The sequence below is a fragment of the Medicago truncatula genome, chromosome 6 (assembly GCF_003473485.1).
Source record: "Medicago truncatula cultivar Jemalong A17 chromosome 6, MtrunA17r5.0-ANR, whole genome shotgun sequence".
NCBI lineage: Eukaryota > Viridiplantae > Streptophyta > Magnoliopsida > Fabales > Fabaceae > Medicago > Medicago truncatula.
In genome coordinates this window covers 14,080,076-14,094,650 of record NC_053047.1, presented here as the reverse complement: position 1 = coordinate 14,094,650, position 14,575 = coordinate 14,080,076, and the positions used below count along the sequence as shown (strand labels likewise).

General features: G+C 35.6%; 2 protein-coding genes across 2 annotated transcripts; one reads left to right on the top strand and one right to left on the bottom strand.

Annotated features, from left to right (window-relative positions):
- Positions 1-1,528: 1,528 nt before the first annotated feature.
- On the bottom strand, positions 1,529-2,864 carry LOC120575901 (serine/threonine-protein phosphatase 7 long form homolog). Its single transcript, XM_039826772.1, has 2 exons — positions 2,431-2,864; positions 1,529-2,223 (listed from the first exon to the last, which is right to left on the bottom strand). Exon 2 carries the CDS (start codon positions 1,982-1,984, stop codon positions 1,580-1,582), a length of 405 nt encoding a protein of 134 aa, XP_039682706.1. The 5' UTR covers positions 1,985-2,223; positions 2,431-2,864; the 3' UTR covers positions 1,529-1,579.
- Positions 2,865-10,518: 7,654 nt separating this feature from the next.
- On the top strand, positions 10,519-14,295 carry LOC25496188 (mogroside IE synthase). The gene is made up of 2 exons (XM_013596461.3): positions 10,519-11,216; positions 13,510-14,295. The coding sequence occupies exons 1-2, from the start codon at positions 10,563-10,565 to the stop codon at positions 14,227-14,229; spliced, it is 1,374 nt and encodes a 457-aa protein (XP_013451915.1). The 5' UTR covers positions 10,519-10,562; the 3' UTR covers positions 14,230-14,295.
- Positions 14,296-14,575: the final 280 nt, after the last annotated feature.

Sequence of the window (14,575 nt, the reverse complement as noted above, 5' to 3'; positions counted from 1 at the left end):
AAAGAAAGTGATTATTGGTTGGCTGATTTGAGTTATTGGGGTTCATTGGAGTCCCTTTCAGATAAGTATCAAAGGACACCTAGATAATAAGTTGACTATTATTTTTTGCATTCTATGAAATTCTTGCGCGTCCTATTTTTTACAAAAATACCTCTAGTCTGAATTATATAATCCGAACACCATTCGAAAAATAAAATCCGAAAAAATTCGAGCCATTTTGAGCTTCAATCACCCCAAAAGATCTGAATGAAAATTAGTAAAGGATCATTCCGGATTATATAATCTCGAACCTTTTTACACATTACAAATTATATAAACCGAAATGAGTTAAAAACCCGGTTAAAAGTCAAGTACTAGGGTGAAAAAGTGATTTTTCCGGATTATATAATCCGGAATGTGTTTAAACGTTCAGGATTATATAATCAGTATTGTATCAGCACACAGACAGACTTGTCTGTTTTGGCTGAAACTTGTCATTTTTCTCGCTCTAAACGACATACACATACACAAGTTCAATAGAACAGAGCACAAATTAAACAGAACTGAACTTCAAATTAAAATAAAATAAAAATGTCAATGTTACAAACAAACCATCAAATGTACCGGTTACAAAATAAAATCAAACTAAAAAAGCTTAAATAACAACATAACATAATCATCATATGACTACACCCGTAGCACCACCACCCTTGTCACCCCTGCACCACCTCTGCCGCCACTTCTGCCACCACCCCTGCCACCCCGAACAATTTGCCGACGACGGTAAATCTTCCTAACATGCACCTCTCCCAATATCTCCTCCAAAAGTCACCATGCTTCCGACCCTTGCTCAACCTCACCACTCAACATAATAAATTACACAAAGTCTCTGATACGGCCCAACTTTCCGCGAAGTTCTAGAAACCCATGCTCTCCATCCTTCTGAGCAGCAACCTCATCCATGACCTCACGCTCTAGTGGCCTCGGCATCGGTAACGGCATGTCGGGAAGAATCATGCGTGGATGAGACCGGTAAAAAAACCACTGGATGTACCCCTCTACTTCCTCCACACCATAAACTAAATAATATCCCAACTGCTCAGGTGTCAGCGCATAATCAAAAGAACGCTGAAAGAGGAGTGTGATCTCCCCCAAGGTAATCTGTGCAGGTGCACTCTCATTGGGATGTCTCGGGTTTGAACCCTCTCAAACTAACGAAGCACCCGTTCCGACAGATATCTCACTATGTGGGGGCCGTATCTGAGCCATCGAGAGTAAATGCTGACCCGCTCAATCGAACATGCCTGACGATGATCTCTATAGGGGTGTATCACAACGCCACTCATATCCAGCCCATCCAGATGGTTTCTATACTCGTTTGGTGTACCCAAACCAACATGTGGTACAAAAATCAATTCTCCCGATATCCTTTCCAGGCATCCCCGCTTCCCATACCTTGGAAGTGTTGATACAGCCAAGCCTGCATTGATGACAACCACATAATATACAAATAATAAACATTTACATTTAAAAAATATATAATATAATTTTTAATTTATATGTGCAACAAAGTCAGATATCCTGACACCTGACCGCAGTTTCAATGTGCAACATTGTTAAGCTTCCTATAGAGGTGAGCTAGTGCCGCAGCTCCCCATGCAAATTCAGCAACAACATCAAGGTCTCTAAAGTACCTCAGGTAGACAACATCCATAGCAGTTTGGCTCTTGTCAGTGAAGAGAGTGATCCCGATCAAGTATAACAAATATATGCGGACAACCTGGTCCCACAACCCCCGTACCTCCTGAGTCACACCATACTCATTCTCCAACTCCAACTGCTGCAAAAGACGATCCTTGAAAATCCTCCTCAAGTAGCTAAATCGACAATGTGCACCTCTGTTAGGAGTCACCTCAACAACAGCATCACCTGGATCACAACCCAAATACTGCATCATCATTTCCACCGCATCGTCCCTTGTCATTCCTTCATGGGACAGAAGCATGCCATCAATTGGGAAATGCAGCAAATAGGACACATCATCAAGTGCCACTGTCACCTCTCCACAAATGCAAAAATCAGACCGTGGTCAATCAGTCTGTAGTTGGTATCCTAAACCAAGAAAGATCGGTGCCCTGCAATTTTGTCATGTCACCACCGTGCAGCCATGATAGGGATGGAATGTTTATCATATATCGCTTCTATCTTCTTTCCATCGTTGATGCATTTTAAATTGCCACGTCACTGCAAATAATTAAGAACATCAGCTTACACTCTTGACTTTACAAAACATGGCAATTCAACAATTTAACAATACATAAACATCAGTTTCACAAATATTAACAACTATTTACAATCATGGCTTTACAAAATGGGTAGTTTAACAATACATAAACATCATTTTCACAAAGATTAACAACGTATTATAGGAAGTTTAACATTATTTAATACCTCGCCCTCAGACGCCTTCCTGGCCACGTGCACATGGTACCTCCACAGCAGGGAAGTGTCGTGTGGGCCACCAGGATAGTCATCAAGAGGCTCAGGGTATGGCACCACCACACGCTTCCCCATTGCCTCAAGCTCCTCATCCATTTGCTGTTGTTGCTGCACGTCCATCTCATCATACTCTTGCTCATGTTCCGGCTGAGGCTCGACTTCAATACGACGTGCCCTGCCACCCCGACGCCTCAGACGAATGCAATCCTCCTCCGCCCGTTGGAGATGCTATCTTCTACGGGAAGCATGCATTGCCACCCTTAGGGTAACCTTATGTAACATGCATATTAGGGTAATCAAATTAGTAGGCAAACACAGTGTTATCGCGATTTTCGGGTGTCAAGTCATTAATTAGGCTTGAACCTTTCAATCTTTGATATTCTCTATTTTTTCTTGGGAAGGGCAAAATTGAGAAAAAAAAACCCTTAGATTCGAAGTTCGGGGGTCGTTTTCACTACGGGAAGGTGTTAGGCACCCGAAGCGATTATGGTACTCCATAAGAACCGTTCTCCTAAGTTTATTTCTACGCTTTATTTTTATTGCCTACTTATTGAAAGAAAAGAAGTTTTATTTGAGTGAAGAATGGGGGAGAGAAGATGATTGAGATCTTATTTTTATTTGGCTTGGAGGAGTTTTGACTCATTGCCTACGTACCCTTTTAAGGGATCAAAACCAATCGTAGTTCGTTCTCAAAAATTGTTTTTGTTTTTGTTGGTTGATTTTAAGTTTGAAAAAGGAATTTTTGAAGAATAGAGATGAGAGGCCTCAAGGGCATGAGATTTGGAAAATGTGAGGTGGAATTAGTCATTTTGCAAAATGAAGTCTAAGTATGATTAAAATTCATTAAGATATTTTTTTAAGAAAGTAAAAGGAAAATGAGGAGTTTTGACTCCTATTTTTTTGGAAAAAGGGTTTTCAAGTGAGGTTATTCACATTTTTTGGGAAAATGATTTTTTGTCTAAGCATTATAAAACCTAAGCATGCATCTAAACATACATTCCCTAATCATGCATCTAGAATATCCATGTGGGGTGTGTGCATGTGTCGGTGCTTGTGTCGGTGTACATCACTTATAGTGTCCATAGTCCTTTACATTGAGTCCTAGATACATGCTATGGTCTTGCAAGAATGTAAACTAAACTAAACTAACTAAATTTATTACAAACCAATTGGCATAGAAATGAATACAAAAAGAAAACCTAAACTAGGAGCAATGAGGGTACAAAGATTAGGTGCTTATGGAATGAGTGAGATATGAAGCATAAGAGTTAGTAACACAAGTACAAAATGATAAAAAAAATGCAAGCAATATAGAATTGAATAGCACAAGAGAAAGAAAATAATGCAATGAAACAAAGTAGTAAAAATACACCTAGAATTTAGGTATAACACTCATACATGCATATGACCTATAATTCCCTCATTATAGCCATTTTTGAAAGGTTTGAATTTAAACTACAATGTGAGGATCATAAGAGTACACACAAGCCAAGCATTATATCATATTCCTAGAGATATTTTCACACATTATTTCACATGCAAAAATATCACAATATGTAAAAAAATGCATCAAGAACATATATGGAATTTAATGAGCAAAAATTAAAAGAACAAAGTAAAGAAAATAAACGCAAAAATAAGCAAATAAATTCTAATACTTAGAAGAAAAATTAAAATGATAGGGAAATATTTTTAGAAATTTTTTAGAAGCATAAAACACCAAGAAAGTGTAAAAAAGGTATTTAAAAACACAATTAAAAAGCAATTAAAAAGAGGCTCAGCAGGATTTAATCTGGACCGTTGGATGAATCCAGAGGTCCAGATCTAACTCCCAAGATCACATCACAGCCACTGGATCAAAGATCCAAGGGTCCAAAAAAGAGCACAAAAGATAGTGTAAAATTGCAGGAAGCACAGTGACCGTTAGATCAAAGATCTAACGGTTCAAACAGAAGATATACCATATTCCACACAAAAAGTCACACACAGGATTCAAAATCAACACACACAGCAGCCATCAGATCTTGGAACAATCCAGATCTGACGGTTCACAGAGCGAGGGAACACAACAAGAGCACGCACGCGCGCGCGTGGGAACGGAGGGAGTATAAAAAGGAATTTCCCACAAAAAACCACACAAACCTCTTCTTCTTCTCTCTCTAAGTCACACTTAGAGAGAGAAGCTCTCCCTTCTCTCTAAAAATCCCGCCGGCGAAGGTGGGTGGTGGTGGTGATTCCGGCGCGGCGGCCGGCCGGTTTCCGGCGGCGGCGCCACCGCGCCGGAAAATTCAAACTTCTTTTTTTTTTTAAAATTTTTACATCAAAAGTTCCGTCACCACCTCCTCTACACAAATCCGGCGTTAGTTTTAGCGAGAACGGAGCGATTCGGACTAGATCTACATTTTTTCTTTGAAAATTTTTCACACTTTTTAAAAAAAAAAAACTACGGATCTAGATATCCTTTTCTCTCTAGTGTCCGAATCCGGCCTCAAAATTTTCAAAATCCGAACGTACACGCCTAGATCTACAAATACATATCCGTAACAAACTTTTTCACACCTTTTTTACACTACATATGCGCGCGAAAACGGAGAAAAAGAGGAGAGAAATGCGTTACCTCTGTCGTGAAACGGAGAAAAATCTTCGGAAAAACTTCGAATCCTCCTCTTCTCTTTCGCGCGCGCTATACCCTCCGTTGGTGTTGTTTTTGCTCGAAAATCCGGTACGTTTTGGTGTTGATGTGGTGATTCGCGGTGGTTTTGAGTGAATCCGGTTCGGATTTGTTGATTTTGTGGTGGTTGGAGCTGATTCTGAGCAGATCCGGTTTAGATCTGTTGATTTTGGTGATGAGGTGTTCTTGGTGTTCTTCCTCTTTTTCTGAGTTTTTTTTTCTGTTTTGATTCTGTTATGGATGAGAGAGAGAAAAAGATTCTGTTTGAGAGTGATTGTGATTGATTCTGATTTTTCTGACTGATTGTGATGGATCTGACACATTTACTATTTATAGCCTGCCATGTGTATCTGAGAACCAATGAAAAAATGACATCTGGACCGTTTTGGACTTATGGACTAATCTGCAAAAAAGTTAATATGAGGACTAATCTGCAAAATAAGAAAAAGGACTAAAAATGCAATTTTAAAAAGTATTGGACTAAAATGCAAGTTAAAATAAAATTGGATAAAAATTGGTAATTTGAAAAAAAACGTAAAGTGAAACAAAAAATAAAATCAACAAAAGGACTAAAACGAACCAATTACCGACATGAGGTATTTTAAAATACCTCCCTGTCGAAATTTTGACAGGAAAAGACCAAAATGCCCCTAGGGACTAAACTGACCCAAACTGACTCAAATGCGATTTTGAAATGATTTTAAAAAGAGATTCAACAATGATTTGTACAAACAAGTTAGAAAGACTCAGAGACAGTTACAGGGACTAAAATGGGTTCCACTGCAGGAAATGACCAAAATACCCTTTTTGTATGATTTTTTGAAATAAAATGCAAGAAAAGTAATGCAATGATTCAAAGAGTTTTTCAAATGACTTGTAATGCAAGAAAAACACTTTGGATAGCTTTATGCAAGAAAATCATGATTGAACATACTTTGAGACAGAGACAGTAAAATATGCAGATGAAAAGAGAGTAAAGGTTCGGAGTAAAACAACAGCAAATTGACAAATATCAGTGGTAGAAAATAAATTTGAATGAGTATTTTTAGGTCCAAAATCAGGGTATAACACACAGCAAAGAACAGAAGATCAAAAATCATACTGGGTGTTTCTGGATTTTATTTACCGGACTGCAACAATCTTGTACGGAAAACGAAATCTGGATTGCTTCAGTGCAGAAGAAAAAAAAAACAGAATAATTAACTTGCATGCATGGACAAATCAACTTACCTTCCATTTGATTTTTGTCAAGGGTTGAAATGCGGTCCTTTTGAGTAAATAAACTCCAATTTTGGACATATCTTTGCAATTTGGGGGGGGGGGGGGGGGGGGGTGTGTGTGGCGGAGGGAGAGAGAGTAAAAAGTGAAACTGTAAAATGAGGGGTGAACTTCCTTTTATACTTCGAAGTGACAAGATTTCATATATTTCGGATTAGATTTTCTGAAGGACTATTTTGTAATTTTTACAAGGCGCGTAAGAAGGGCATAGGGTGGAAAAAGTAATAGTCTAAGAAGTTTAGGAAATCTTAAAACAAAATTATAGTAAAAATATATATAAGCATCATACAATTTTCCCACGTCTTCTGTCACATGATTGCTCTTTACTTAGAACAAACCCTTTCATCCAACTGGGCTTAGTTACAAATCTTTTGGGCCTACTTTGTTTGTTTCCTCTAGGCTTGGTACTGGACTGCTATGACAAACCAAAATTTTTATTTTGGGTCTACTTTGTTTGTTTCCTCTAGGCTTGGTACTTGTCTCCTATAACAAACCAAACAATTTTATTAAAATTGCTTTTTAAACACCTATTGTTTACTTACAAATATCTTGAATTACCTTAAATACCTCTAACAACAATTCAATATTGTTCGATGTTAAAAGAGAGTTAACCGTCGTTCGCTCATAAATGGTTGTTAATTGTCGTTTCTAGTTGATCATATATCTGGCTAGGTTCACTTGAACCTCACCACCTTACCACCCTATTCCATCCATATCAAAAGTTGATTTTTTTATTTTTTATTTTGGCAAAAGAGTGTCTTAAATCATCAAAATTGTTAAAGGATTTCTATACTCATTTGCACAAAGAAATTGGTATTGCATATTTTCACCTGTATACATTGCTAATATTTTTCTTCATATTTTGGAATGGAAATTAACTATTGTTTCGGTTTAGTTTTTTTTTTTTTTAACTTAAATTGTGTTGCATGAATTGATTTTATTATTTTATAATATAGTTTTTTTTTTCTATGGTGTGCTATTTATTTATAGTTATGGTTAAAAAAGCGATTAATAATTTTGTTGAGCAAAAAACAAATATTGCATCTAATTGAAATTAAACATTGATGAAGCTTTCGTTGATGTGAAATCTAATGTTGATTATGAAGAAAATATTGTTGGTTTTGGTGTTACAAAACTTGGAGATAACGAAGTGGATATAACACCTTACTTTTCCACCAAAGAGAAATTGAAAGCTAGAGGTCATATGATTAGTTGGTTTTATCATGATAGTGGAAGAAGGTTGCCTATGTTAGTCTTAGCTTGTGAAAGGGGTGGTGTGTACAAAGAAACCTAGAAGTATTTGAGAAACTCAAATGAATGGTCACTAACTATTCTTAACCTAGTGAAGAACCTTCTGATGGAGTCAAAGTTGTAAGGTCACCTTGTTTTTGGTAGATTAACTAAGAAAGACAAGTAGATTGTTGCTGACCTAATAAGGAATATGGTAGAACCTAAGAATATCCAGGTCCGACCCTAGGCATAGGCCGGAGGTGTGACTACCAAGGGGGCATGTTTGTAGGGGGCCCAAAAAATATTTTTACTAAATGGGGTGTATATAGCAAAGATAAGGTTATAGATGGGTGTATATAGAAAATCGTACTAGTGGGCCCAACTTGAAATTCTTATCTTAGCCCAACTTTTAAAAAACTAGAAAAAAAATGAAAATTGCTTTTCTCACATCAAGTTTTGCCTAAAAACACATGAAAATGACCGTTGTACCTCCAACAGTAGTTAACTACTGTTCAAGTTTTTCGGCGGTAGTTAACTATCGTTCACATATAAAACCTAAAAAAGAAAAAACTTCAACGGTAGTTAACTACTATGGACCATGAAATATCACACTGAGTTAGATTCATACTTGAGTTCTACAAATGTCTCTTGATCTTATGAAGTCTAAAGATAATATTCCAAAGATGATTGTGACTGACAGGAATATCACACTAATGAATGTTGTTGTCATTGTTTTCACTAAAACTATTGCATTAGTTTGTCAGATTCATATTTCTAAAAATGTTAAAGTCAAATGAAAGACGATCTGCAACGTTAAATCTAGGGGTGTAAAAGTGGTGAATGTCAAAGAAAGATTCCTAAGAGCTGGTAGGGAAAGAGAAGGAAGTTAAGGTGAAGCTCATGGAGTTAGTTAATCATGAAAGCTTGGGAAAAGTGTGGTAGAATATTATGAAGCCGTAGTGCAATTTTGAGATGTATGTAAGAAGTTCTACAAGTTCCTTAACCATGTTGAAAGTACACTATGGAATCCATTGAAGGAAAAAATTGCGAGGGAATGGACAGACCGTGTCTTACATCTTAGAAACACAATCATTAAAATAATTGAAGAAATATTTGAATGATTTTAAAGGGGATTTGGCTAGAGGTTGGTGGGCAATGCACAATATGCTAGTGTTGCAGTTCGCGAGATACAATCATCTTTTGGAAGGAGTTGTAATATTTTAGAACGTAGATACAAAGACAAACATTTTGTATTCTAATTTAGAGTATAAGGTTTCCAGAACGGACTTAAATTTTATTTATCATGAAGCGTCTCGGTCAAAAGAATGTGGTATAAATTGTAAGCAATGTGGTTGCGTGATTAGGATATCATATGTGAGTTCCTTGTGCTTGTAATCTTTCTATTAAAGGTAGTCTAATGCATGTTGAGATTAAGTAAAGATAGTAAAACTCAGCATAGCCGAATCTTTCTCAGCTGATTGAACCCATTCTAGTCGATGATAAGGGTTAAATTCAATGCAAGCAGATAAATCAACTTCAAACTCCACTTCCTATCTTTAATTAGTTTAAATTTTTTAATTAAAGAATGGAAAACCACCACATCTATTGTTTAGGAGACCATTGTTGAGAGAGCAAGAGAATGCAAAAAAATCAAATCAAGCATATGCAAAGCATGGAATGCGACGCTTAACAAGGAAGTCCTCTAATTTTTTTAATAGTTTCTCTTATAGTTTTTATAGGTCTTTTTCTATCTCTTTTGATCTGACCCTACTCATTCGATCTATTTTTCTTACTACAATCTACAGTTATTCTATTTACATGCACAAACCATGCAAGTCTATTTTCTACCATCTTTTTTACTATAGGTTTACATCTGCTTCTATTTTTGCGTCATTTTTTACTATAGATCAAGGATATTTAAACTGTGTAACTTAGAATATACTCCAACTTTCATCTCGAAGATAAAATATCACTTGTAAATTTCATTGTAATAGCCAATAATGTAACAAATAAGTGCTCTTTGACTATTGCTTTTATATAAAGGAATATTTGACTATGTTGTTGTTGAGCTTAAAATTGATGGATTTTTTTATATGGTTATCTTTGACCACTTAGTAACAAGTTTGTCACTAAACACTAACAAAATTTATTTTTTATTGTTGAAGATAAGTATTAGGTAGGAGCTTTCCCACATGTAGAAGTGAGAAACCTAACCTTTATAGTATTTGCGCTCATATTATATTATTTATTCTAGACCAACACAAGAAAGTTTTCTAGCGGAACATATATCAAATATGTGTCATGAAAATCAGGGCATAGCTCATGCTCATCCGTATAAAACGGATTTGTAAAAGATGAGAAGTGAATGCTCTTTTTTTTTTTTGGAAGGAAGGAGTGCATCCTCTTTATAAAAGCAACCTATCGAGTGTTGGCCACTAACGCATCCCCTCACACTTCAGCCCAACCCAATGGGCCTGAAGCGTGGATGATGCCGAAAGCCCAACGATAGATCTGATAGGCTCTAATACCATGTCATGAATATCGAAGCCTAACTCATCACTACAAAATCGGTTTGTACGGTGATGAGGGTCTCCTCATTATAAACTCTTCTCAAGAAACCTATCTATCTGATGTGAGATTAAATTCCACTGAGTGTTGGCCGCTAACAATACGTTGGTTATTTATAAAGAAAAAGTAGGTATGCCATATAATCTAACGTTAACAAGTAACAGATGGACTCATATAATCTGTTAATAATCAAATCCAAACTGACTCTAATAAAGAAATATCATTTGAGACATACCTTTTGAAACACCCTATGGTCATTTGTGTATTATATATACTTCTAATCAATGCACACTTAGGTACATTCTCTTAGGAAAATAAGAAAAACAAAGAAAGAGGAATGGAAAAGGAAAATAAAAACTATGTAGCTCACTGTCTGATCTTACCTTTTCCAGGTCAAGGTCACATGAATCCTATGATTCAATTCTCAAAACGTTTGATCCATAAAGGAGTAAAAGTTACACTTGTAACTATTATTTCCCTTTGGAGAACTATCAAGAACAAAAATCTTTCTTCAAATATTGATGTTGAAAGCATCTCAGATGGCTATGATGATGGAGGCTATGAATCAGCAGAGAGCTTAGAAATTTACATGGATACCTTTTGGAGGGTTGGATCAAAAGATCTTTCTGAACTTCTTCATAAACTTTCTAGCTCAAAATACCCTCCAAATTGTGTTATCTTTGATGCATTTATGCCTTGGGCTCTTGATGTTGCCAAGAGTTTTGGACTAGTTGGTGTTGCATTTTTCACTCAATCTTGTTCTGTTAACAGCATATACTTTCATACTCATGAGAAGTTGATAGAGTTGCCACTTACACAATCTGAGTATTTGTTACCTGGATTGCCAAAACTTGCTCAAGGGGATTTGCCTTCTTTTTTGTATAAATATGGATCTTATCCAGGCTACTTTGATATAGTTGTCAATCAATTTTCAAACATTGGTAAAGCTGATTGGATTCTTGCAAACACATTTTATGAACTGGAAAAGGAGGTAAGTCACTTCAATAATATAATATGTCCAATTGTTCTTTTAAATTGGAATATAGTACTAGGAAGGTTTTAAATAGTGGTAACATTGTGATTAATGTTGCAAAAATTCAAAGTTAAATTTAGTATCGATGGTAATCGTATTGTGGTCAGAAAAACATAAAAACCTTGATGATGAATATCAGATAGCGGCAGGTTTGGCTTTTCTGTATAGGGATTTCCCGTACTCACTGGAAATCACTAGACAGAATCAGATAATTCAGATTTCAGCTAGGTATTATTAATTATAAAGTTAAAATTAGAATTTCTACTTTTTTGGATGGTCTGATCTTGATCAAATGAGCATTGATGTCTCTCACCGCGTAAATGTAGGAGATCCTGACTGTAATGAATTTGATTTCGATCGCAGCCATAAACTAACTTTTTTTGGTAATAAAAGGGGGCTAAAACCCAAAGAAAAGAAAAAGAAAGTTATGCTAACATTCCTAGGTATGTAAGTTCTCGAACCACCTTCAAAGAAAAAATGAACTCAATTTAAGTCTATAAGATGCATCAATTCTGGTAGTACTACTTTCATCACTAGATAAATTCTCTAGAAAAAAATTCATAGACACTTCCGTAGGTGGTTTTGATTTTTTTATTTTTTTTAAGGAAAGGTGCTTAAAGCATGAGCGACCTCGTTTGCTTGTCTCCTATTAAACTCAACCTCAGAGTTTCTAACTTGAGAGGCGAAAGTATTCTTGCAAGCTGTTATAGCATAGCCAAATTCTTTAGCATCGGCCTGGTTCTTGTGAAAAGCGTCTGTTGTAGTTTTTTAATCAAGCATGTTAATTATTGATGTAGTATTTTTGCATCAAACAATAGTAAGTATTTATCTCGTCTCCTTAGGGACTAGTGCGATATCGCGGACCGTTCGACACCAAATATCATTATAAGTTAAACGATAATTTGTTGTTTATTTGAATAACTAAGTTGCAAATGATAAAGTTGAGATTAATAATGCGTGAAACTTGTTAGGATTAGAGTTCCTTGATCAAGCGTCACACGTAACCTAATGATCATACATGGATTCTAGCTTTTCTTTGATATTATCACGTATCCCTCGACAACACTATTAGTGTCCAAACAATATTGTGAAATCAACTGTATCATTCAATCGTCGATGTCTCAAACTATTGAATGATTCAAGAGTCGGTCTTATCATTTAATCGATGATTTCTCAATCTATTGAATGATAAGAAAGCTTTAAGTTTGGATACAAAAAGTGATTATCAAAACATCAATTCCATGTCTAGAACCTATGTTTTGATAGATGATTATTCTAAACCTAGATTCAAAAGTATTTCTCAATCACAATTAAATCAAACATAAGCATTAAAGTGCAAGAATAACATCAATATCAAATCAAATGCTAGAACCATATATTTATAGATCAAAAGATTACATGTTAAGCTAAGATCAAGTAGTACCTCTAATCCCAACAAAGGAGATTTAGCTACTCATTGTCATGGAAGCCTTGCAAGAATGAATTGAGAGAGAAAGATCCATTACACACTTGTGATCTCTCAACAAAATGATGTAGAATCCACTTTCTATCACTCTCACTCTATCAAGAACAAGCCCTATCTCTCTCTCTAAGAATATTACAAAATGAAAACTATGAAAAACTAAGAGTCAAAAACTAACTCATTGAAATGATTGAGTGAGCTATTTATAGAATTCTAAATCTGCATCCACTCGCCTCCCGAGCTCCTTCATTCGTCATGGCGAGTTGAAGTTCCTTCACCATTGGGTTTGTGCCACGTCATCACTGAGAAGCTTAAACCGCCCTAACTCGCCTCGCGAGTACTTGCACTCGCCATGGCGAACAAACTCACCTTCTACTCGCCATTGCGAGTTGGTGGTGTGTAATCTTTGTTGCTTACTGGAATTGCTCATCTTTGCTGCTCGCCATGGCGAATGATCTCATTTTTCTACCTCTTTGTACTTTTCTCCATTTTCTTCTCTTTGCTTGATGTCTTGAGTTCGAATCCTGCACAAATGGGTGAAGTAAGATAGATAAAGCGTAAAAGGGCAATAATCACTTATCTCTCGGCTTTTTCCTCAATAACTTGCAAAACAAGTAACAAAAGTGCCTAAAATATATAATTTAAAATACAACTTTCTAGCACTTATCAATTATTTCTTTATAAAAATAGATCATTTCCATTGTTTTAGGAGAGTCGTATAACTAGAATGGTGGTACTGATTTTTATTTTGTTTGTGATGATCTAAATTTTAAATGAAATTTTATTTAGGTAGTGGATTGGATGGTGAAGATCTGGCCATTAAGGACAATAGGACCGTCAATACCATCTATATTTTTGGATAAAAGACTTAAAGATGACAAAGAATATGGTGTTAGCATTTCAGATCCAAATACAGAAATTTGCATCAAATGGCTAAATGAGAAGCCAAAAGGTTCAGTTGTGTATGTCTCATTTGGTAGCATGGCTGGTCTTAGTGAAGAGCAAACACAAGAACTAGCTTTAGGATTAAAAGATAGTGAAAGTTATTTCTTATGGGTTGTTAGAGAATCTGAACAAGTTAAGCTTCCAAATGGGTATGTGGAATCATCAAAGAAAGGTTTAATAGTGACATGGTGTCCACAACTTTTAGTGTTAACACATGAAGCTTTAGGTTGTTTTGTGACACATTGTGGTTGGAACTCGACGTTGGAAGCTTTGAGCATCGGTGTTCCGTTGATTGCAATGCCACTTTGGACCGATCAAGTTACGAATGCAAAGCTTATTGCTGATGTTTGGAAAATGGGAGTTAGAGCTATTGCTGATGAAAAAGAGATTGTTAGAAGTGAAACAATTAAAAATTGTATAAAGGAAATAATTGAGACTGAAAAGGGAAATGAAATTAAGAAAAATGCTTTGAAATGGAAGAATTTGGCTAAGGATTCTGTTGATGAGGGTGGAAGATCTGATAAAAATATTGAAGAATTTGTGGCTGCTTTGGCTCAATGTTGAGATGCATTATATTCATGATGGAATGAAAAGAATTGTGATAAAATAAAAGTGGTGTGCTTATTATTATCTCTTTTAAAAAAATAGCTTAATCGAAACAACTTATTTATACAAAACAACTTGTTAGGATCTCTTTTTTAAAAAACAACTTATTCGAAACAACTTATTTATGCAAAACAACTTATTCCAAACAACTAATTTATGAGAAAAAATAGCTTATTCAAAAGACATTATTTGTGCAAAACAACTTATTACGATCTCATTTTCAAAAACAGCTTATTCAAAACAACTTATTTATGCAAAACAACTTATTATGATCTCATTTTCAAAAATAGCTTATTTATGGAAA

Excerpts from the sequence above, each read along its gene's own strand:
- LOC25496188 (XM_013596461.3), top strand. The coding sequence starts at position 10,563 with ATGGAAAAGGAAAATAAAAACTATGTAGCTCACTGTCTGATCTTACCT. Across the intron at positions 11,217-13,509 it reads TTTATGAACTGGAAAAGGAG|GTAGTGGATTGGATGGTGAA; the intron begins GTAAGTCACTTC and ends AATTTTATTTAG.
- LOC120575901 (XM_039826772.1), bottom strand. The coding sequence starts at position 1,984 with ATGCTTCTGTCCCATGAAGGAATGACAAGGGACGATGCGGTGGAAATG.